The 18,439-nt window shown below is 37.4% G+C and overlaps 2 protein-coding genes across 2 annotated transcripts; one reads left to right on the plus strand and one right to left on the minus strand.

The window, feature by feature from the left end:
- Positions 1-272: 272 nt before the first annotated feature.
- Positions 273-11,244, minus strand: abcg5 (ATP-binding cassette, sub-family G (WHITE), member 5). The gene is made up of 13 exons (XM_043254850.1): positions 11,071-11,244; positions 10,205-10,326; positions 7,648-7,784; positions 6,226-6,324; positions 5,959-6,091; positions 5,240-5,379; positions 4,434-4,563; positions 4,074-4,287; positions 3,691-3,896; positions 2,898-3,036; positions 2,558-2,743; positions 1,050-1,162; positions 273-799 (listed from the first exon to the last, which is right to left on the minus strand). Exons 1-13 carry the CDS (start codon positions 11,223-11,225, stop codon positions 615-617), a joined length of 1,959 nt encoding a protein of 652 aa, XP_043110785.1. The 5' UTR covers positions 11,226-11,244; the 3' UTR covers positions 273-614.
- Positions 11,245-11,409: 165 nt separating this feature from the next.
- abcg8 (ATP-binding cassette, sub-family G (WHITE), member 8) lies at positions 11,410-18,304 on the plus strand. Its single transcript, XM_043254849.1, has 13 exons — positions 11,410-11,542; positions 11,969-12,076; positions 13,051-13,198; positions 13,282-13,520; positions 13,593-13,725; positions 14,487-14,756; positions 14,836-14,998; positions 15,127-15,222; positions 15,309-15,508; positions 15,588-15,664; positions 16,981-17,248; positions 17,335-17,462; positions 17,545-18,304. The coding sequence occupies exons 1-13, from the start codon at positions 11,477-11,479 to the stop codon at positions 17,680-17,682; spliced, it is 2,034 nt and encodes a 677-aa protein (XP_043110784.1). The 5' UTR covers positions 11,410-11,476; the 3' UTR covers positions 17,683-18,304.
- Positions 18,305-18,439: the final 135 nt, after the last annotated feature.

Genomic DNA, 18,439 nt, shown 5'->3' on the forward strand with positions numbered 1-18,439 from the left:
ATAACAACCAATTTCTTTTACATTTTTGACAGATTGATTACTATTTCTGTAATGCCAGTTTTAATACAAAAGCTTAGACTTTTTTGCTTTTATTTGTAGTAAATTTTCGTAGTTATGAAAAGCAAACACCTAGCTTTTCCTCTCATAAAAATAAGTCAGAACTGACAGCGACAGAAAATGAGCATTTGTTGAATGAAAGTATGATGTTAGCATTGATCTAAACATTTATATGAAAAATTCCAGCGTATGAATATAAGCCAAACAGTCAATGGTATGATGTGGCCTTTTTTATTAAAATGCTGCAAATGCCATTTCATTCTTAATAAATTTGAAAACATCAGGTACACATTTTATTACACATTTATTGTGTTTAACAGATTACTTACAGTCACATTGGAAATTATTATATACTGTATACCACAAACAGTAATAGTACACCACACTGTTGAGAAAATGAATCAATAACTGTGGAAAAGGTTGATGAATTCAGCTTTCATGTTGAGGTTATCTGGATATACCGTAGGCTACTGGCCTATATATGATTCAGAGATATTCTATAAACAAAATAAAAAACATAAAATAACATTGATGTCAATACACACACACTCAGGACCTTAGCGACGGACGAGGTGATCGCGGATCTTAAAGCTGATGATGCCCAGTATCACGAGTGCAGGCAGGAAGGCATAGAGCAGGAGGAAGTCTTGTGTATAACGTGAAAGAGCTCCAGGATAGCCCTGATCTATGATCATGTTCCCACTGTCTACCAGACATGAGCCTGGCAAACCAGCTAAAGGTGCTGAGTGAGAGCAACAGTTAGTTAGAGGACATCCGTGTGGACAACTTATGCATTATATGTTTGAGACTCTATATAATCAAATAATATTTGATCATATCTGAGGTGCTTTGGGGAACGTAAACTAAAAACTACTGGCTTATTTCTTAAAATTCATATTTCCAAAAGAAATGCATTAACACAAAAACCGTTTGTAAAGCTATTTAATGAGGTTCATTTGTATGCAGTAAATGAAGAGGATGATTTTTCTTACTGCAGGTGAAGTTCAGGCCGTGGAACTCAGTGACGATCAGGAGCTCACAGCCGTACTTCTGAAAGGTCAGATAACTCAGCCATTGGAACACCACAGGCATTTGTTTAAAACTCCTGAAAGGAATAATTAAACATTTTCATGAAACTTGTGTTGTATAGTCCAAACAAAATCTACATTTCTTTACATTTTATTTAGATCTGAACACAATCGGAGGATTTTAGCATTACATCAATTGCTTACCAATGGATCTTCTGTATACTGAATGGGTGCCATCAGCGAGTCCTGACTGCTGCTTAAAACTATCACAATAATCAACACAACTCTAGTCTATAAATAAGGGTCTTATGAAGCAAAAAGCTGCATTTTTGACAATAAACAAATGCATCAAAACATTTGTAAAGTTATAGGGTTACTCTACCCAACAATGGAAATGTTGTCATTAATTGCAGTACTTACCCCCATTTTGTTCCAGACCCATAAACTCCTTGTTTGTCCTCGGAACACAATTTGAGATATTTTTGATGAAAACCGAGAGGCTTCTGACTGTGCCATTGACTGCCAAGTAATGAACACTGTCAAAGTTCAAAAAGACATCTACAGAACAGTGCATCTACCATCAGTGGTTCAATCTGAATTTTATGACAAGAATACTTTTTGTATTGTATAAAAATAATGACTTTTTTCATAATTTTGTGTCACTGTAGAAGCATTTTAGAGAATAAACGTTGAATGCAAACTGAGTTTTATTTTCTTCACATACAGAAAAGAATTCTTGTCACGTCACAAAAAATGATTAGAAGACTGATTGCAGATGGACCATTTTGGACAAAACTTTTAATTTTTTTGCCGGTGGGACAGTCACAAGCCTCCTGGTTTTCATCCAAAATATCTTAAATCGTGTTCCAAAGACAAACAAAGCTTTTACGGGTTTAGTACAACATGGGAGTAAGTAATTAATGACAAAATGTTCATTTTGGGGTAGAGTAACCTTTTAAACAGTCACTTCTGGCCAAAATACCATAACAGTCAAGCCAAAAGATCCATTGACTCACATCAAAATCCACCAACATATTTGTTTTTGGACTGTTAGTGCTTGGTTTGTGCATTTTTCATTGTTGAATTATACTATAAAACTTCAACTGGACAAAAGCAACAGCAACAAGCAAAAACAACAAATATGTTTTTATAAACACAGTTTTTTTGCTTCAGAATATAGGGTTGTAGATTTTTCTGTTTGGACTTTCATTCTGATGGCACCCATTAACTGCTGAGGATTCTTTGGTGAGCAAGTGATATAATGCTAAAGTTTTCCAAATCTGGTCCAATAATGAGACAAGCTCATCTACATCTTGGGTGGCCTGAGTCAGCAATATCCCTTTAATATACTGACAATGTGCATTGATATAAAAACAGACAAAGTATTATATTGTTATCCAATCTACAATTGCAGAACAATGTCTTTAATGCACATTATGACAAAGCTGAATAAATCAAAGCAATCTGTTCACCTTAGAAATCCAGATCCCACCATGATCCCAGCTACATTGAGTAGAGCGACCCCACTGTTGACCATGTTGGGGTCTTGAACGACCCCCAACAAGACCAGTGTTAAAAGTTCACCTACAATGTGAGGAACCATGACCACGGCTGAAAAACACACAAAGCGCACAGGATCTGGGTTCATGCCAACGGTCCTAAAACACCAAACCACACAGAGAAACAGCATGAGGTCAAGATCCAAAAACCAGCAACTTTCATTTGATTCAAAGGACATTCCCCTCGGATCTGAACTGCAGTTACCCTGACCTGATAAACTCAAGCAGCTCACACAAACACACCCACACTCACCAGTACAAGAAAGAGGTGAAGATGAAAACACTGATAATACTGAAGGGCAGGATATGGATGAAGTAAGCCAGAAACATCTGCCACTTCTGGTACAAGCCATCTTTACTCTCCTGGTCAGCGATGGCCCTTAAAGCAGGAACTGTTTTCAAAGATATTATTTTCAATCAGTAAGAAAATGACAGAAAACACTTATTCTATGTTATTTATTTAAACTGCATTAAAGTGAAAATACAGTAGCAGACATGTCTTATGTATTATCACAAGTGCTCCAAGTTCAAGGTTAAGCAATAATCATGCGCATGCTTGAGCAATTTGTGAGATGTGATCTCTTATCAGCCAGGAACTGATATATAAAGCAATTATTTCTCTAAAGTACTGACTTAGCCAATGTATAAGCCGTGTTATTTTAGTATCATTAAAACAATATTCTAGAATTCACTAGTTTGTTTTTATTTTAGAATACATTTTGTTGTGCATTTTGTTCATCTTCTTTAGTGCTTAAACTAAATTAATATTATAAATGTCGTTTTGGTTGAAAGTTAATTGAACGTTCTTCTGTATACATATTATTTCAGTTAACATGTATTTTATTTCATTTAACAAATGTTTTCAATCGTTTTAGTTAATGATAACAACACTGCAGTTTTTCTCACTCTTTTAAAAAATGTCTCAGTATTGGAATATAAATATTTCTGCATAAACCTTTCTCCATTGTCTGCACCAATCACCTGCGTATAATAATATTTAATATTAGATATTTTTGACCTTTGTTTACTGGGAATGAGGTACTCACATAAAGCTACAGCATTCAGCATGCCAGTATAAGGTGAGGCACCCATGGATTGGTAGATTATGCCGATTCTGTCCTGTACAGCACCTTTTGTCACATCCTTATCCAGCCTCGTGAGAAAAAAAGCAATGAAGAGGCCATAGATGAGATTCTGAGAGAGGCGCATGAGAATGCCCATCCGGTCACGAGACATATTACGCACGGTCCGCCTTTGTGTAGAAGAGAGAAGGAAACACATGAAAAGTGTTTTGTTAGGTAAACATCAAGTGGTAACATCCAAACAGCTTTTATTTGATTTCTTTTAAGGATCACGTCAGATAGAAATAGCTCTTCATATGTCCTTTGATTAAAACTGCTGGAAATAAGGCACGCCGTGGCCGTTGTACCTCAGGAGGACATTCAGTTTGGACAGGCAGCTGGGGGACTCCGTGCTTTTGAAAGGGATCATGGGTTTGTCTGCTCTCTGGCAGCTTTGCTCGATCCTTCCCAGCATGCTTGTACAGATCTCTGAGTTCTGGTAGGCTGATGTGATGTCGTGCATGCGGCTGTAGGTGGCGGCTTCCCTCTCGCTGCAGCGTGTGTCCACAGAGGTCAGATCGACTGTCCAAAAAAAAGGAGGATCACTCAATAAAGCACTTTTTTACTTGTATCTATCGTCATAGCAGGAGAGGTAGTTGTTTTAAACTATAGGAACACCCTGAAAACAGGCTCATTTATTCATGTTCAGACAATTTCAAACGCCGTACCATAGAAATCAAAAGGGTTGCAGTACTCAGGACACTCATATGCACAGCTGCTGAAGAAATCCACCATCTCTTCAGGCTTCCCACAGAACACCAGCTCCCCTCGGCTCATGATGGCTATTCTGTTAAAGATCTGTAGATATACGTCTTTCAGTTATCTGACTTTGTATCATGAGGGCTTCGTTCACATTAAGTTAATATAATTCAATGCGATGAATGAACTTAATACCACTGTTTTCATATGGACCAAGATAAAGACACATGCTTTTCAGATAGCCTTTAAGTAAAATATTTGGCAACTCTTTATTTTATAGTTACACCTATTAGTTGCTCATTAGCATACATATTACCAGAATCTTAGCAATGTATTAGCAGTTATTAAGCACATAATAATTCCTTATTCTACATCCCTATTAATAAGTAGCAAATTACGAATTTATTGAGGGAAAAGTCATTGATAGTGATAGATAGTGTGACCTATTTTAAAGTGTATTAAATAATTGTATTAAAATATTGTGACATACATTACAATAAGGACCCATTAGTTTGTGTAAGTTATGGCATTAACTAACAATGAGCAATACATTTGTTGCAGTATTTAATGATCTCTTAACAGTAGTTAATAAAAAAAATTTTTATTTATTTGTTCCAATTTAGTTCTTGTTGCTTATTACTGTTTTATTTATTTAATGCAGGCATGTTATCCTGTTTTAGATTTTAAAAGTGCTTTTTCATTATCCTAGCCCTATAGGCCTTCAGGTTACCAACCCTGAGCATTAGTCCCAAGTGTTTTAACAGAATGAGCTCACCCTGAATAGTTCAGAACGGGGCTGGTGGATGGTCACGATGACAATTCGATCTCTTCTGGCCAGTTCAGCCAGCAGCACCACGATCTGATTAGCCGTCATGCTGTCTAGTCCTGTGGTCGGCTCATCCAGGAGAATCACCTCTGCCGTGACATAACAGAAAATAAAACAAATGAGTAACTTTCTACAGAGTCTACTTTTTGCCCTTTGAGAGACAACTTTGGGTGTCTTCTTAATTCAAGTAATTAAAGCAATTAATAGATTTCCCTTTGTCTAAAGTTAGAGCCAAATTAATTGGCTGATGAATTCATTTACTGCTTGATTGGAGAAGGCAGCAGATGAAAGCCACTTATAATTGCTGGTTTGCGTTCAGTTTGGAGTGGCCTCGACTAATCCACAGTCCACGGTCCCAGGAGACCCAGATAAAGGATCCAAAGGGACCCTCATAGACCTCGGCTTAATATTAAAAACGTGATAACCCCGTCTGCCACTTTTAATATTCTACTTCAGTCCCTTTCACTCATTTGGCCATTCCCAAATAATCCTTCGAGGGGCTTTGGGTCGCTGTGCTGGGCACTCTGCATTTAAATAACATTTCGTCTCACTTATGCGCAAGCAAGGAATGAACGCACCGCACTGTGTTTGTACGCCATACATAAACAAACGTTATGCTATTATGAGTTATTATAAAGATGTCTCAGGCAGGTCAGAGGGCAGCTCACTCGGGTCCTGAAGCAGCTGACTGGCTATGGAAACCCTCCTTCTCTCTCCACCAGAAATGCCTGGGAAAATGCGGCCTCCAATCACGCTGTGAGCCACATGTCCCAGACTCAGCTCTGCCATGACCGCAGCTACCTATGACAGATCAAACGGGGATCAGCTTACGCTTCCAACATAACTGCATGAAAGTTACTATATCTGTAGGTATTCGAGATTTCTGGAGGCATTTTATTTGAATCGATTCTGATGACCCGTATCAGTGAGCTCACCTTCTTGCGTATGGCCTCAGAAGAGTGTTTTCTCAAAGCAAGCTGAGCCGTGTACGTCAGCGTCTCCTCCACAGTCAGATAGCTCAACAGATTGTCACTCTGAGAGAGAAAAAATATATCCAAGCATTCAAAATAGAGCTATTTATTTCTACGTAAACAACAATGCGATTATCCCAAGACGCATTTCCCATACAATGATAACTCGCTGCTTAACGCCGCGATGCGCTGTTGGAGAAACAAATGGCTGCGTGAAAAGTTCAACTAATGAAATTTATATCTAAGACATTTATTATATCTGCTATAATAAATATGTCATCTAATGGCTGTTTCATTTACTGCTGTTTCGCTTTATTTGAGGTTTGATTCATTATGTGTGAAATTCATCCTCTATTTCCGGGGGTTTTTCCTGATGCCGATTTTTGGTGTGCTAAAATACATGTTTAAAACGGAAAGAATGATGTTAAATGTTTTAGGTGGGTTTAGTGAGAAGGTTGCGGAGCTTGTGCATCGTGTCTGTGTAAATCCGGCATTTTCTTACGGTGAATGTCACACTGCTGAAATTGGACTAGAAGCTAAGCTACTATAACTTCTACTACTGGGAGAAAAAGTAAAAAGTGCTCTTCTCAACTTCACATACCTTTAGCTCATGAGACGCGCTTAATTACTGGATTAGATTTATAGCTTCTTTGCATCTAAATTTTAATCTGTAGAAATGAGCTGCAATAACAGCACCTCTCTCCATGCTTATTTAATTCTCCGGAAGATACACATGAATAGCTCAGAGGAATAATGCAATGAACTCATGTGTAACGGCTAATTTCAGAGTTGACTCTGCAAATGAACTTTTCTGCAAACTTCACTGTGTTTGTTTAAGTTTGGTTGTGACAGACTTGACCTATAGTTACCTAGCCAATTGCTTTTCACCTTTATATACTTTCTACAGTTGACCAAAGTTCAGTTACATGTAGCCTGTGATATTTAGATTGCCACGCACACAGGCACATTTACAGTGCGCTGCAGATGTGCGGGATTCACTTCTACGGGTGTAATTTACTGTGTATTCGCTGATATTTTCTTTTAAAATAACTTAAAACCAGCGCTGGGAATACGGGGTGTTAGAGAGGGGGTGGAGTTTAAATGCACTTCATTTTGATGCTATGGTAACCACATATTTGCGCAAAATGTGTTTTTTTTTTCATATTTAAAATACTATACGCTATATAAACTATACACTTAAATTATCAGTAACATAAACTGATGTTTTAGTATGCTGAAGTATAATGTATTCACAGCTGAATAGTAAGTTCTGGTGATACAATGTTTGTTTATTTGTAAATCAATACAAATTAAAAGTCTGTACTTATCTTTAGTCGTCAGTGTTTCTTAAAAGTCATATTTTTAACCAAAACAAAAACCCCTCACCTGGAGCACATAAGAGAAACAGTCTTGGAACTGCTCAGCTTTTAGCTTTCTTCCGTTCACAAAAACCTCCCCAAGGAGTTTCCCAGAGTTCCCGATTCGTCCTGCTATAGCATCTAACAGAGTGGTTTTTCCAGAACCTTGAGAGAGAGACGTCAGTAAACTTATTAAACCTTCTGATGTATTATCATATGACACCGACATGTAAAGAAATGACAGTGCCAGTAATGTAAGTATCTTTAGTATTTATTCAGTACTGCTGAATCACTTCAGTGTCTTAATGCACGTACAGTAAGCAGTAGTGGAAAGATACGGTTTATCATTTATTTTTATATTTAGAGGACATTTATATTTAGAGGACAGAGGACATTCTCTGAAATGTCTTAAAATCTTGCCCTTCTGTATTACAATATCATTGTGAACTTTGTGTGAATCATAGCTATCTTGCTTTTTGAATCATTTACTTAAATCCCCCGTGAATCCCATTATCTCATTAACCTTTTGATATATTATCATATGACATGTCAAGAAAAGACATCTTCAGTCTTATGTAATGCAAGTTATACACAATGTTTTAATCTGTGGTACAGTATAACAATTTTGGTAATAAACGCTTCTTATTGACTAGTTCTTGTTATAATAATAATAATACAAAATTTTTTAAATGATTTAAGTACATTAAAAACCAAGTATGTTTTTTTGCTAAATTATACCTGAAGTGAACTTTGTACAAAAATAATAAAAAGAGTGGTCATTTCTGAATCTTGAGAGACACATGACCTTTTGATATGATATCTTATAATACGACACTGACATTTAAAGAAAATGATATTTTCAGCCTTACGTAATGGAACTTTTTAATATAATTAGTTGCCTTACTCATTCCAGTGACACTGTTGTAGTTTTTAATAATACTTTTATTAAATTTAAATACATGGTTAATGGTTTATTTTTAGCTAACCACAATAACCCTGGCTCATTGTAATGAGAACTGCTTATTAATTTTATTCTCATAAAACACCGCAAACAATAGCCTAAAGATCTGTATGAACACAATTTATTATATGTTTTATTTTAATCTTTTTGCTTGTTTGCACGTTTGAATCATTAGTAACTTTTAACTTTTAAGGTTTAATGTTTTAATAATGGTATGAGAAGTTTTAATAATAATAATAATAATAATAATAATAATAATAATAAAATGCTTGTTTATTTGCAAAATAATACATTAAATGTCTAACAAAAAATATACCAAAAATTATAAACAGTGATTTTTCCTTAACCCTGAGAAAGAGCTTAAGCTTTTGATGATATGATTGAAAGACATTCAATTTTTAGCATTATGTAATGTAAGTCGCCTTGTTTATTCTAATGTTTATTAATTAGTTTATTAAAACAAAGATCTGAATATGATTTATACCAGTTTTATTTAGTGTTCCCTTTTTTGTTAGCACTCTCAAACTCTCAAAGTAGAGTAAATAAACAGAAAAGCAATATTGTTCTATATAAAATTCCATAGAAAAAAACATTGTGAAATACACAAATCAACTCACACTGCATCTAAATATTTAGACGGTATCACTATGGCCTGCTGTGGGCTTTGATATTAAATGAATAGTCACTTAAGTAAAGGACACAGAATTCCCTTTATCTGTATTCAGTAATCTTAATGACCTTTCAATATACTGTCACATGACATTGACATTTAAGGAAATCTTCAGACTTACGTAACGTAAGATGCTTTACAATATTTCCTTGTTCATGATATATAACATTTTTGTTCACACTTTAATTACCACCAACTAAAATGATATTTTAGGTTTATTGAGGTTTAATGTTTTAAATTGTAGTATTTACTTTTTTGGTAACAAATGTCTGCACTAATCTTTCTTATTGACTAATCACCACCTTTTTATTATGATATCATATAATATGACCCTGACTTTTAAAGAAATTATATTTTATATAAAAACTTCCTCACTCATTCCAATGACGCTGTTGTCATTTGTATTAATACTTTTGATCAGTTTTTGCTTTTATATATTATTTTTAGTTGTGTGCTTCTCTCCTTGTTTATAGTTTCTGTTACATGCACGTCAGTGTTGTCATTTTTATTTCTGTTTAAGTTTTAAGTACTCAAGTTAAAATTAAAGTTTTAGGTGGTGTTGAGAGAAGATGCTGAAAATTAATGTTTACACATTTTAATTTATTTCAATTGTTAATGTCAGTTAACGTTTATTTTATTTCAAATAATTTTTTTAATGATTTTTGTTTTAGTTAAGTACAATAACCATGGCTCATTCTAATTATTTCAGTGCCATAGCATGTGCTGTGAACAATAATGAATACCATTCATAACGAATACGATTTATAATCTTCTTTTTGAACTCGTTTGCAAGTTTAATGTTTTGACGGTGGTATAAGAAGTTTTGGCAGATAAATGCATATTAAATATCTGCTCACTTACTGACTAGCGCTGGCTAAAATGATCAATCAATCAAAATATTAAATGTGTTAAAACTCTGAGCGTCGAAGACACTCTCCCTTTTGAGTCACTTACCTGAATTCCCCAGAATCCCCATTATCTGCCCGCTGTCCACATGAAATGACACTTGATTCAGTATTTGCCTTGTCCATTTTTTCCTGAAAGAAGAAAGGTGCCACCAGGGTCCTACACGCTCACTGTAACACACATAAGCAAACAAAAACTGTTTACACAATGGCCACAAGAAAGGGTTTCAGTTTGTCACTATTTTATATGAGGCTTCGCTAAAAAAAGATTGAATAAAACACGAATAGCCTAGCAGTGAAAGTCTTTACATTGTAATTTAATGTCTGATTTAATTCAGTGTCATAGCATTTCAACTTTTATTCACGGTTTGATTGTTTCATGTTTATTGCATGCGTGATAAACTATAATAAGCTGACACTTTAATAAATCTGGCCTTTGTATTTCCTAGATTATTATATGTGATTGTTGTAAAAAATAATTTACATAGTCTAGGAATTTAAATGAGCCTTTTGCTAACATTTCGGCACATAAAAACATCTTTCTAATTTAAAACAGCTTGATTCTGACACTGTTCAGATTAATAAATTCAACAAATAAATAAATACAAAAAATAAAACTGGTATTTTCAAGGTTTCAGGTTCTCCAGGAGGGCATTAGAAAACTAAACTCTAAATTCTAAAATATTGACATTCTTGTTTATTATTAAGCACAACAGCTGTTAGGTCATATACAGTAAATGTGTTAGGCACAGCTAAACTCCCCCTAAGAAGCTAGCTCCTGGACACATTCAAAGGGTGCTGGAAATAAACCTAATAACAGGTTTACCAGGTGCTACATTTTGCACAGCTCTCCCAGACTAATTAAGACAATCACCCATTTCACTGCTTAGACGTCACACAATGCTGTATCCTCACCTCACGGTATAAGACACATTTCTGACGCTCAGGCTGCACGACGATTCGACGCAGTCCGAATTCGTTCGGGACGTTCCCATCTCCGATGCCACCTTGAAAGATCCATTCAACCCGTTATTCTGTAAAACGTCCTGCACTGAATATAACCGATGCATTGTCTCTCGAACGAATTCCAGTATTGTGAGTGCGACAGATCCGCGTCTAAATGCCCCAGCTCATATTGCCCTGATGAGGCTGCAACCATAAACAGTGACTCTTATCAGTGGAACTTTGCTCCACTTGATATATAGAGTTGCTTCTCCGCCACCTCTCCTCAGTTTTAACCAGGACAACAAGAGGAGCGGGTGCTTCTCTAACCCGAGAGGCCAGACCAGAGGGGCACAGACCCCTTTCTACCACATCCACCATGTCAGACCAGAGCGCTTCCCCTCCAGAAGACAGCTCCGGCTCTACAAACGACAAACAGAACAGGGTGAGTTCACCACGAACTCTAAAACGTGAACTATATTCAGAGGGTGTTTATTTTGTTTCTACTGTACAGCTGTTTTCCTAGTTTTCCTAGTTATGCACATTCATAACAAGAGCATAGGATTATTTATACCCTATTGATTTTCGGCGAGTTCATTCGGGGTGATGCTGTACAAAAGGCTCTGCTGCATGAATGGACCCTGAACCACGCAGAAGACGTTTCCATGTCTCTTATCTGTTAACATAAAGTGCGACCGTGATCAGATTATGAGCAGTGTAAACTTAATTAAGCCTGATAAACATTAAATCATAAGTACTGACTAAAATGGCAGTTGTGGAGATCGTATTTAGTCTAATTTACGTGTGAATAATCATGTTGGCAAACATACGGGAATTATACTGACCCATGGACTTCATTATGTCTCAACAGACACAGGTTCAAGACATTTTTTTCTCATCTCCAGAGGAGGACAGCAGCTTGTATTTTACGTACAGCGGAGGTCGCAATGAAGTGGAAGTCCGCAATCTCAATTATGAGGTCTGTCTGTCTTTACGGTTCGCATTGCTTCTGTTTTAAAAACTCTCACAATACGATTTTCACCCATCTGCTGAGGTACTTTTTAGATGCCGAAGGAAGCTCTTCATTCATTTAGAATTTTTTTTAGAAAGCAGATGAAAACAAAACACGTGCGTCAGACCTAGAAATGTATATACGCCTCATATATAAATCAAACTAATTGTGACATATTGTTAAAAGGACTGCAAAATTAATTTCTTTTCTACCGATTTTTAAAATATACTTTAACTGAATGCAACCAAAGCTAACAAGAAGAAGCTTCGACGACAACAAAAAAAGATTTGAAATGCCTTTATTTTGTGCTAAGTACACTACAGATATTTACATATTTATGTGCTTGATAAAAAAATACCCTGCAATTGTATGTTTTGCATACTAAAATCTGCTACACTGGCAAAACTATTTTTCTTCTTTACCCATTTATTTATACCGCTAAAGTCTAAGTAAAAATATACTGAAGTATATTCGACTGTGCAAATGTGAAAGTATTGCAAGCATACTTCAGGTACACTTTAAATACCTTGCATTTGAAACCTGATATCATACATCCTAATGAACAATGATAAAACATTTCAGGCATAATCTTAAGTACTGTGCATAGTGCAATAAAAATAGGCCTACTTCAGATAAAGTTTAATAATGTTTTATACTAGTAAGTTTTAAGTGCCAAGTAGATAAATTGATTTGAATCATATATAGCATGAAATAAATGTATTTTAAATAAATGAAAGCATAGAGTTAGCCTCCCTGTCAATCAAGTGATCCTTGGTCTGAAAAAGTCTGAAGACCTCACAATGCCCAAATTATTTTGAGGAAATATATATTATATATATATAAAGCATTCAAACACAAGTGCCCAAATATATATATTTTGAGGTCGATATATATATATATATATATATATATATATTTATTTTTTTTTTTTTTTCCCACAGGTGGATATAGCTGCACAGATACCCTGGTATGAGAGGCTGTCGGAGTTCAAGATGCCCTGGGAGATGCACAGCAACAAGCAGACCGTCATACAGGACCTAAACCTCCGCGTGCACAGCGGCCAGATGCTCGCCGTCATCGGCAGCTCAGGTACGTCGAGCTTCAGGTATACGCGCAGAGCTCTTTAGCTGAATAAAAGCGTCGAGCAAGACAGAAAGTAAGTTTGTTCCCAGGCTGCGGGAAGACCTCCTTACTGGACATCATAACGTGTCGAGATGAGGGCGGCACGACGAAGTCGGGAGAGATTCTGATCAACGGGAAACCCTCGACACGTTCCCTGGTGAAGAAATGCATTGCGCACGTGCGGCAGGACGACCGTCTCTTGCCGCATCTCACGGTGCGAGAGACGCTGGCGTTTGTGGCCAAGCTGCGGCTGCCTGCGCACTTCACCCAGCAGCAGAGAGATCAACGGGTGAGCAGCTCAGACGGCACGACTAGTCAAAGGTCCCGCGAGCGCGCCTGACTGTGTGTCTGACCCGCGCAGGTGGACGACGTCATCGCGGAGCTGCGCCTGAGGCAGTGCGCGCACACGCGCGTCGGGAACGAGTACGTGAGGGGCGTGTCCGGCGGAGAGAGGAGGAGGGTCAGCATCGCCGTGCAGCTGCTCTGGAATCCAGGTGAGTCCTGAACACAGCAGCACAGTAATCATTGCTACTTCATAAAACACTGCCGATATGCAGCGGTCTACTATAAGTTGTCTTCGTAATTCCAAATGTTCGCCGGTCTGGAGGCCAGTAATCAGGTCGACGCAATTATAAGTGAGCAAAATATTACTTGCCTATTATTAGCGGCTTTCCAGTAAGCATGAAGTTAATATAAAGCGACTTACATTTATGCACAATGTTAAACCATGTAGAACGCAGGCGCTCCTCAACGAATCCGTGCGTTCGAACGAATCGGTTGAGGACTCGAATCGGTGAATTTGACTCGAACGTTTGACTCGAACGCCACCTACTGGCGAGAATGTATAAAACAACTTTGCAGTTATAAAATGCAATATCTTCTTTTTTTTACAACCTAGGCCTACTCATTTTCTGTTAGAATTCGAGATTGTTAAATACTCTTTTTCGCATACAGTAGAAATAGATTTTGAAAACAAAATGGCCTGCAAACACCGCCTCATGCATATGCTTGAACTGTTACCTCTCATTTTAATTTTCTTTATCGTGATGTAGTAAATTAAATAATACTGAAATAAAAGTAATGCAAATATAAAATTGCAAAATCACAATTAAAATAGAGAAATGACTAAAAATGAAAAAAAAAAAAAAAAAAAAAAAAAACGAATTTTAAAAAATGCTAAAAACAATAATGATATTTCATCATACTAAAATAGCATTTGTCAAAACCTTTGCTTTTGCTTTATATGTTTTTTCAGGTATTCTCATCCTAGATGAGCCTACTTCGGGTCTGGACAGTTTCACAGCCCATAATTTGGTCATTACATTGTACCGTCTGGCTCGAGGGAACCGGCTGGTGTTGCTGTCAGTCCATCAGCCTCGTTCAGATATCTTTCAGCTCTTTGACCTGGTGGTGCTCCTGTCTTCTGGCACAGCTGTGTACTGCGGTCATGCCCAGCACATGGTACCTTACTTTACTTCTCTCGGATACCCATGTCCGCGATACTGCAACCCGTCTGACTACTACGGTGAGTTGGGCAGAGACCGATGTCCACAGCATGAGCAAGTGTGGTCGAGTTGTCTCTGAACTGTGAACTTCTCATGCAGTGGACTTGATAAGCATCGATCGGCGCAGTCCTGAAAAGGAAGCGCAGTGTTTGGAGAAAGCCAGGGTGCTAGCGGCCCAGTTTGTAGAAAAGGTGAAGAACACAGAGGATTTCATGTGGAAATCAGAAGATGGGGGTTTCCCGGCGCTGGATGCCCCGCAAAGGTACATTTCAATAACCATATTGGTATCTGTTCTTTCACACTGAGGCTTTTTCTTGAAAGTTTTCTAAAGAGCTCTCATGCCGTATGAACGAAAGTGAAAAGCTGATGATAAAGTTTGTACACCTGCAGTGTTCCTCCCGTCCCGAACAAGGAATCAGCGATCACAGTTTGCAAAAAGAAGGATCGCCTGCCTGGAAAACTGCAACAGTTCACCATCCTAATCAAGTAAATAAAGCGAAAACTCTACTTATAGCTAATTTTTGCACGAAGCCTGTTTTCCGTTAAACTCCTGCTGTTATTTTTTTTTTTAGACGGCAGGTATTTAATGACTTCCGAGATCTGGTGACGTTGGTGGTTCATGGTCTGGAAGCCTTGTTGATGTCACTGCTCATCGGTTTCCTTTATTTCGGAGCTGGAGACGAGGGTCTTTCTGTCCAAGATACCGTGGCCTTGCTCTACATGATAGGAGCTCTCACACCCTTTGCTGTGGTGCTGGACGTCATCGCAAAGTGTGCGTGAATTCTCCAGGGTTTATTTATTTGTTCCGGTATACTTCTGAGTCCGGTGGCGTAATAAGTTGTTTTTCACAGGTCATTCAGAGAGAGCCATGCTTTATCATGAACTGGAAGACGGCATGTACTCAGTCACCTCGTACTTTTTCGCCAAGGTAAATAAAACTGCGTTATGTAAGAGCTGGAGGAATGATAGTGGTGTCGGTGTGTAGACACAAGTATTGATCAATGACTTTTAGCATTAGCATATTACCACCCGTCCTTGTTTGAGTGCTCTAGTTTGTGCTTTAGTGTGGATTTTTTTGTAGTGAAAACTACAAATGTAAAAATAAAGATTAAAGTAATAGCTCACCCAAAAATTTAAACTGTGTCATCATTTACTCATCCTCGTGATTTTTCTTTATGTAGAATTTTGAAGAACTAAATTAGTTGGTCCCCATTGAATTCCACAGAAAGAAGTACTATAGTCAGTGGGGACCAGTACTCTTTGATTACCAGCATCCTACAAAATATCTTCTATGTTAAGCTCGAGAAAATAAATGATGATCAAATTTTCATATTTGGGTGAGCTATTACTTTAATCCTATATATTAATAAATACTTGAATATAAATGACACTAAAATAAGACAAATGACTAAACAAATGTCTTCATATTATTGGCCATAAAAGGTTCATATTTTGGTTTTAAGAGTCCCCAACAACAGGTTGACATGCATGCGAGCTCAAAAAACACTTTCATTGTATTATAATATGCATTCGTTTTTAGCTTACTTGCTCAATGACATCCAACTGTTTCGCTCAATGATTCATTTTCCAAACCCGTTTTGTGTACCGTGTTACCGGGGAAACTCTTATTTTTACTACTCTGAAAGCAACATGCCACTTGCGAAGAATGAATGTGCGTTTTCAACGCAAGTGGGTGGACAATATGCTGATATTTCATCTTGAGGTCATCATGAGACAGCTTTGGATTCATTTTTAAAAAAACGGCTAGTTTCAATGATTCAGACTCAGAGTCAACTCTTTTTTTTTTCAGGTATAACTTTACACCCGGTGCACTTTCAGATTTAAAACTGTACCGGATGTTTTCGTTCACATGCATGAAATCTAATTTTGGGGCACTTTAATGATTCATTGAATCGTTCCCTGAATGAATTCATTCAAAAACACTGACTCATTGGAAAACAAAACCCTTCTGTAGCGTTAAAAAAAGTAATTAGCAAACCTGTCTCTGTATTAACTCTATATTTCACTGGTCTGTTGAATTTAATAAACTTTAACCACTCTATTTATTAGTAAATAAATGTTTTTGAAACTTTTGAACATCTGTTAGATTTACGTAACAGTTCAGACTGGGGTGAACGACATGACAGGGAAAGGTCATGAGTTGAATATTAGCTCCTGTTTGGCTATTGAACTGTCAGCTCTTTACATTAAATGAAATACTTCAAGCTTCACCGTCTCTTCCAGGTCCTCGGGGAGCTGCCGGAGCACTGCGCCTTTACGCTGGTATACGGCGTGCCCATCTACTGGTTGGCTGGACTCAACAGCGCTCCCGACCGCTTCCTGCTCAACTTCCTGTTGGTGTGGCTGATGGTGTATTGTAGTCGCTGCATGGCTCTGTTTGTGGCGGCCGCCCTGCCAACGTTACAGACTTCCTCTTTCATGGGCAACGCGCTCTTCACCGTCTTCTACCTGACGGCCGGCTTTGTCATTAGTCTGGAAAACATGTGGCTGGGTAAAAGCGACATTGAGCTAAATCCAATACTAAATTCAAATCTGCAGGTATTTCTTAAATGAACATCCATTTTTCGTCCCCAACAGTGGCGTCTTGGTTTTCTTACGTATCGTTCATGCGCTGGGGTTTTGAGGGAACGCTGCAGGTTCAGTTTCGTGGGACTAGGATCCCGATCACTATCGGGAACCTCACCGTAGATTTCGATGGCATTAAGGTGAGGAACGCTGACTTATAAAATGCACATCTTTAAGGTTTCTGTTCATGCGTGTCATTCAGTTTTCAACTGTGTTTTTTAGGTTGTGGAGCTGATGAAAATGAACCAGTATCCACTGTATTCCTGCTACCTGGTGCTTATTGCGGTTGCTTTTGTGTTCATCGTGCTCTATTTTCTGTCACTCAAATTCATTAAGCAGAAGTCCAGTCAGGACTGGTGAAGAGGACAAATCAGCGTGAGGTCAAGGCCACACCGCAGCTTGTTTTCGCAAAGAAACCCACATCTAAAAAATGCCCATCCACAGCACAGACCTTGCAAACCGAGATCTTTTAGACCTTTTTAGACAAGTCTCTCTCCACAACAAAAATATGATGATATATATATATATATATATATATATATATATATATATGTGTGTGTGTGTGTGTGTGTGTGTATGTATGTATGTGTATGTATGTGTGTGTGTGTGTGTGTGTGTGTGCATTTTACTACCACTAACTGCCGCTGGATGGCAGTAATGTACTACGTTTGCACACTTTTTTTAAGTTAAAATAATTACTTTTTTTTTCTGGTAAACCATAAGAAGTCATGTTTGGTAGATAGCTTTAAACAAATTTACTACAGCATGTAGATTTCTTTTATGTATTTACTATTATTTTCTTTTGTAATTCAGAATCGCTTTGTATGTATAACATTATTATGGAACGGTGTACTTCTGCAGGAGCTTTGAAAGCTTTGTTAGAGATTTAGAAATCTACAAATATAAATGCTTGTGTTTTGTTGTTGTTGTTTTAATGAAAAAAGACACTGCATTCAGATCAACAAGCTATGCATTCGTTCCACGCCTCATGTGTATTGTCATATCTTTAATGCAGAATGATGTTAAACACATTTGAGTCTTTGAGAGTGGGTGAGAAACCATAACCAGAAAGGAAATAAAAAAATAAAAAAAAAACTACTGATCTGATGTTTTAAAC

The sequence above is a fragment of the Puntigrus tetrazona genome, chromosome 13 (assembly GCF_018831695.1).
Source record: "Puntigrus tetrazona isolate hp1 chromosome 13, ASM1883169v1, whole genome shotgun sequence".
Lineage (NCBI taxonomy): Eukaryota > Metazoa > Chordata > Actinopteri > Cypriniformes > Cyprinidae > Puntigrus > Puntigrus tetrazona.

Bases quoted from the DNA above. Each gene is read 5' to 3' on its own strand.
- abcg5 (XM_043254850.1), bottom strand. From the start codon at position 11,225: ATGCATCGGTTATATTCAGTGCAGGACGTTTTACAGAATAACGGGTTG. The intron at 6,325-7,647 runs GTGAGGGGTTTT...TTTCTCTCTCAG, and splicing joins GTTTCTCTTATGTGCTCCAG to AGTGACAATCTGTTGAGCTA. The intron at 1,163-2,557 runs GTGAACAGATTG...TATTCCTTTCAG, and splicing joins GTGGGATCTGGATTTCTAAG to GAGTTTTAAACAAATGCCTG.
- abcg8 (XM_043254849.1), top strand. From the start codon at position 11,477: ATGTCAGACCAGAGCGCTTCCCCTCCAGAAGACAGCTCCGGCTCTACA. The intron at 11,543-11,968 runs GTGAGTTCACCA...ATGTCTCAACAG, and splicing joins CAAACGACAAACAGAACAGG to ACACAGGTTCAAGACATTTT. The intron at 13,726-14,486 runs GTGAGTCCTGAA...ATGTTTTTTCAG, and splicing joins GCAGCTGCTCTGGAATCCAG to GTATTCTCATCCTAGATGAG.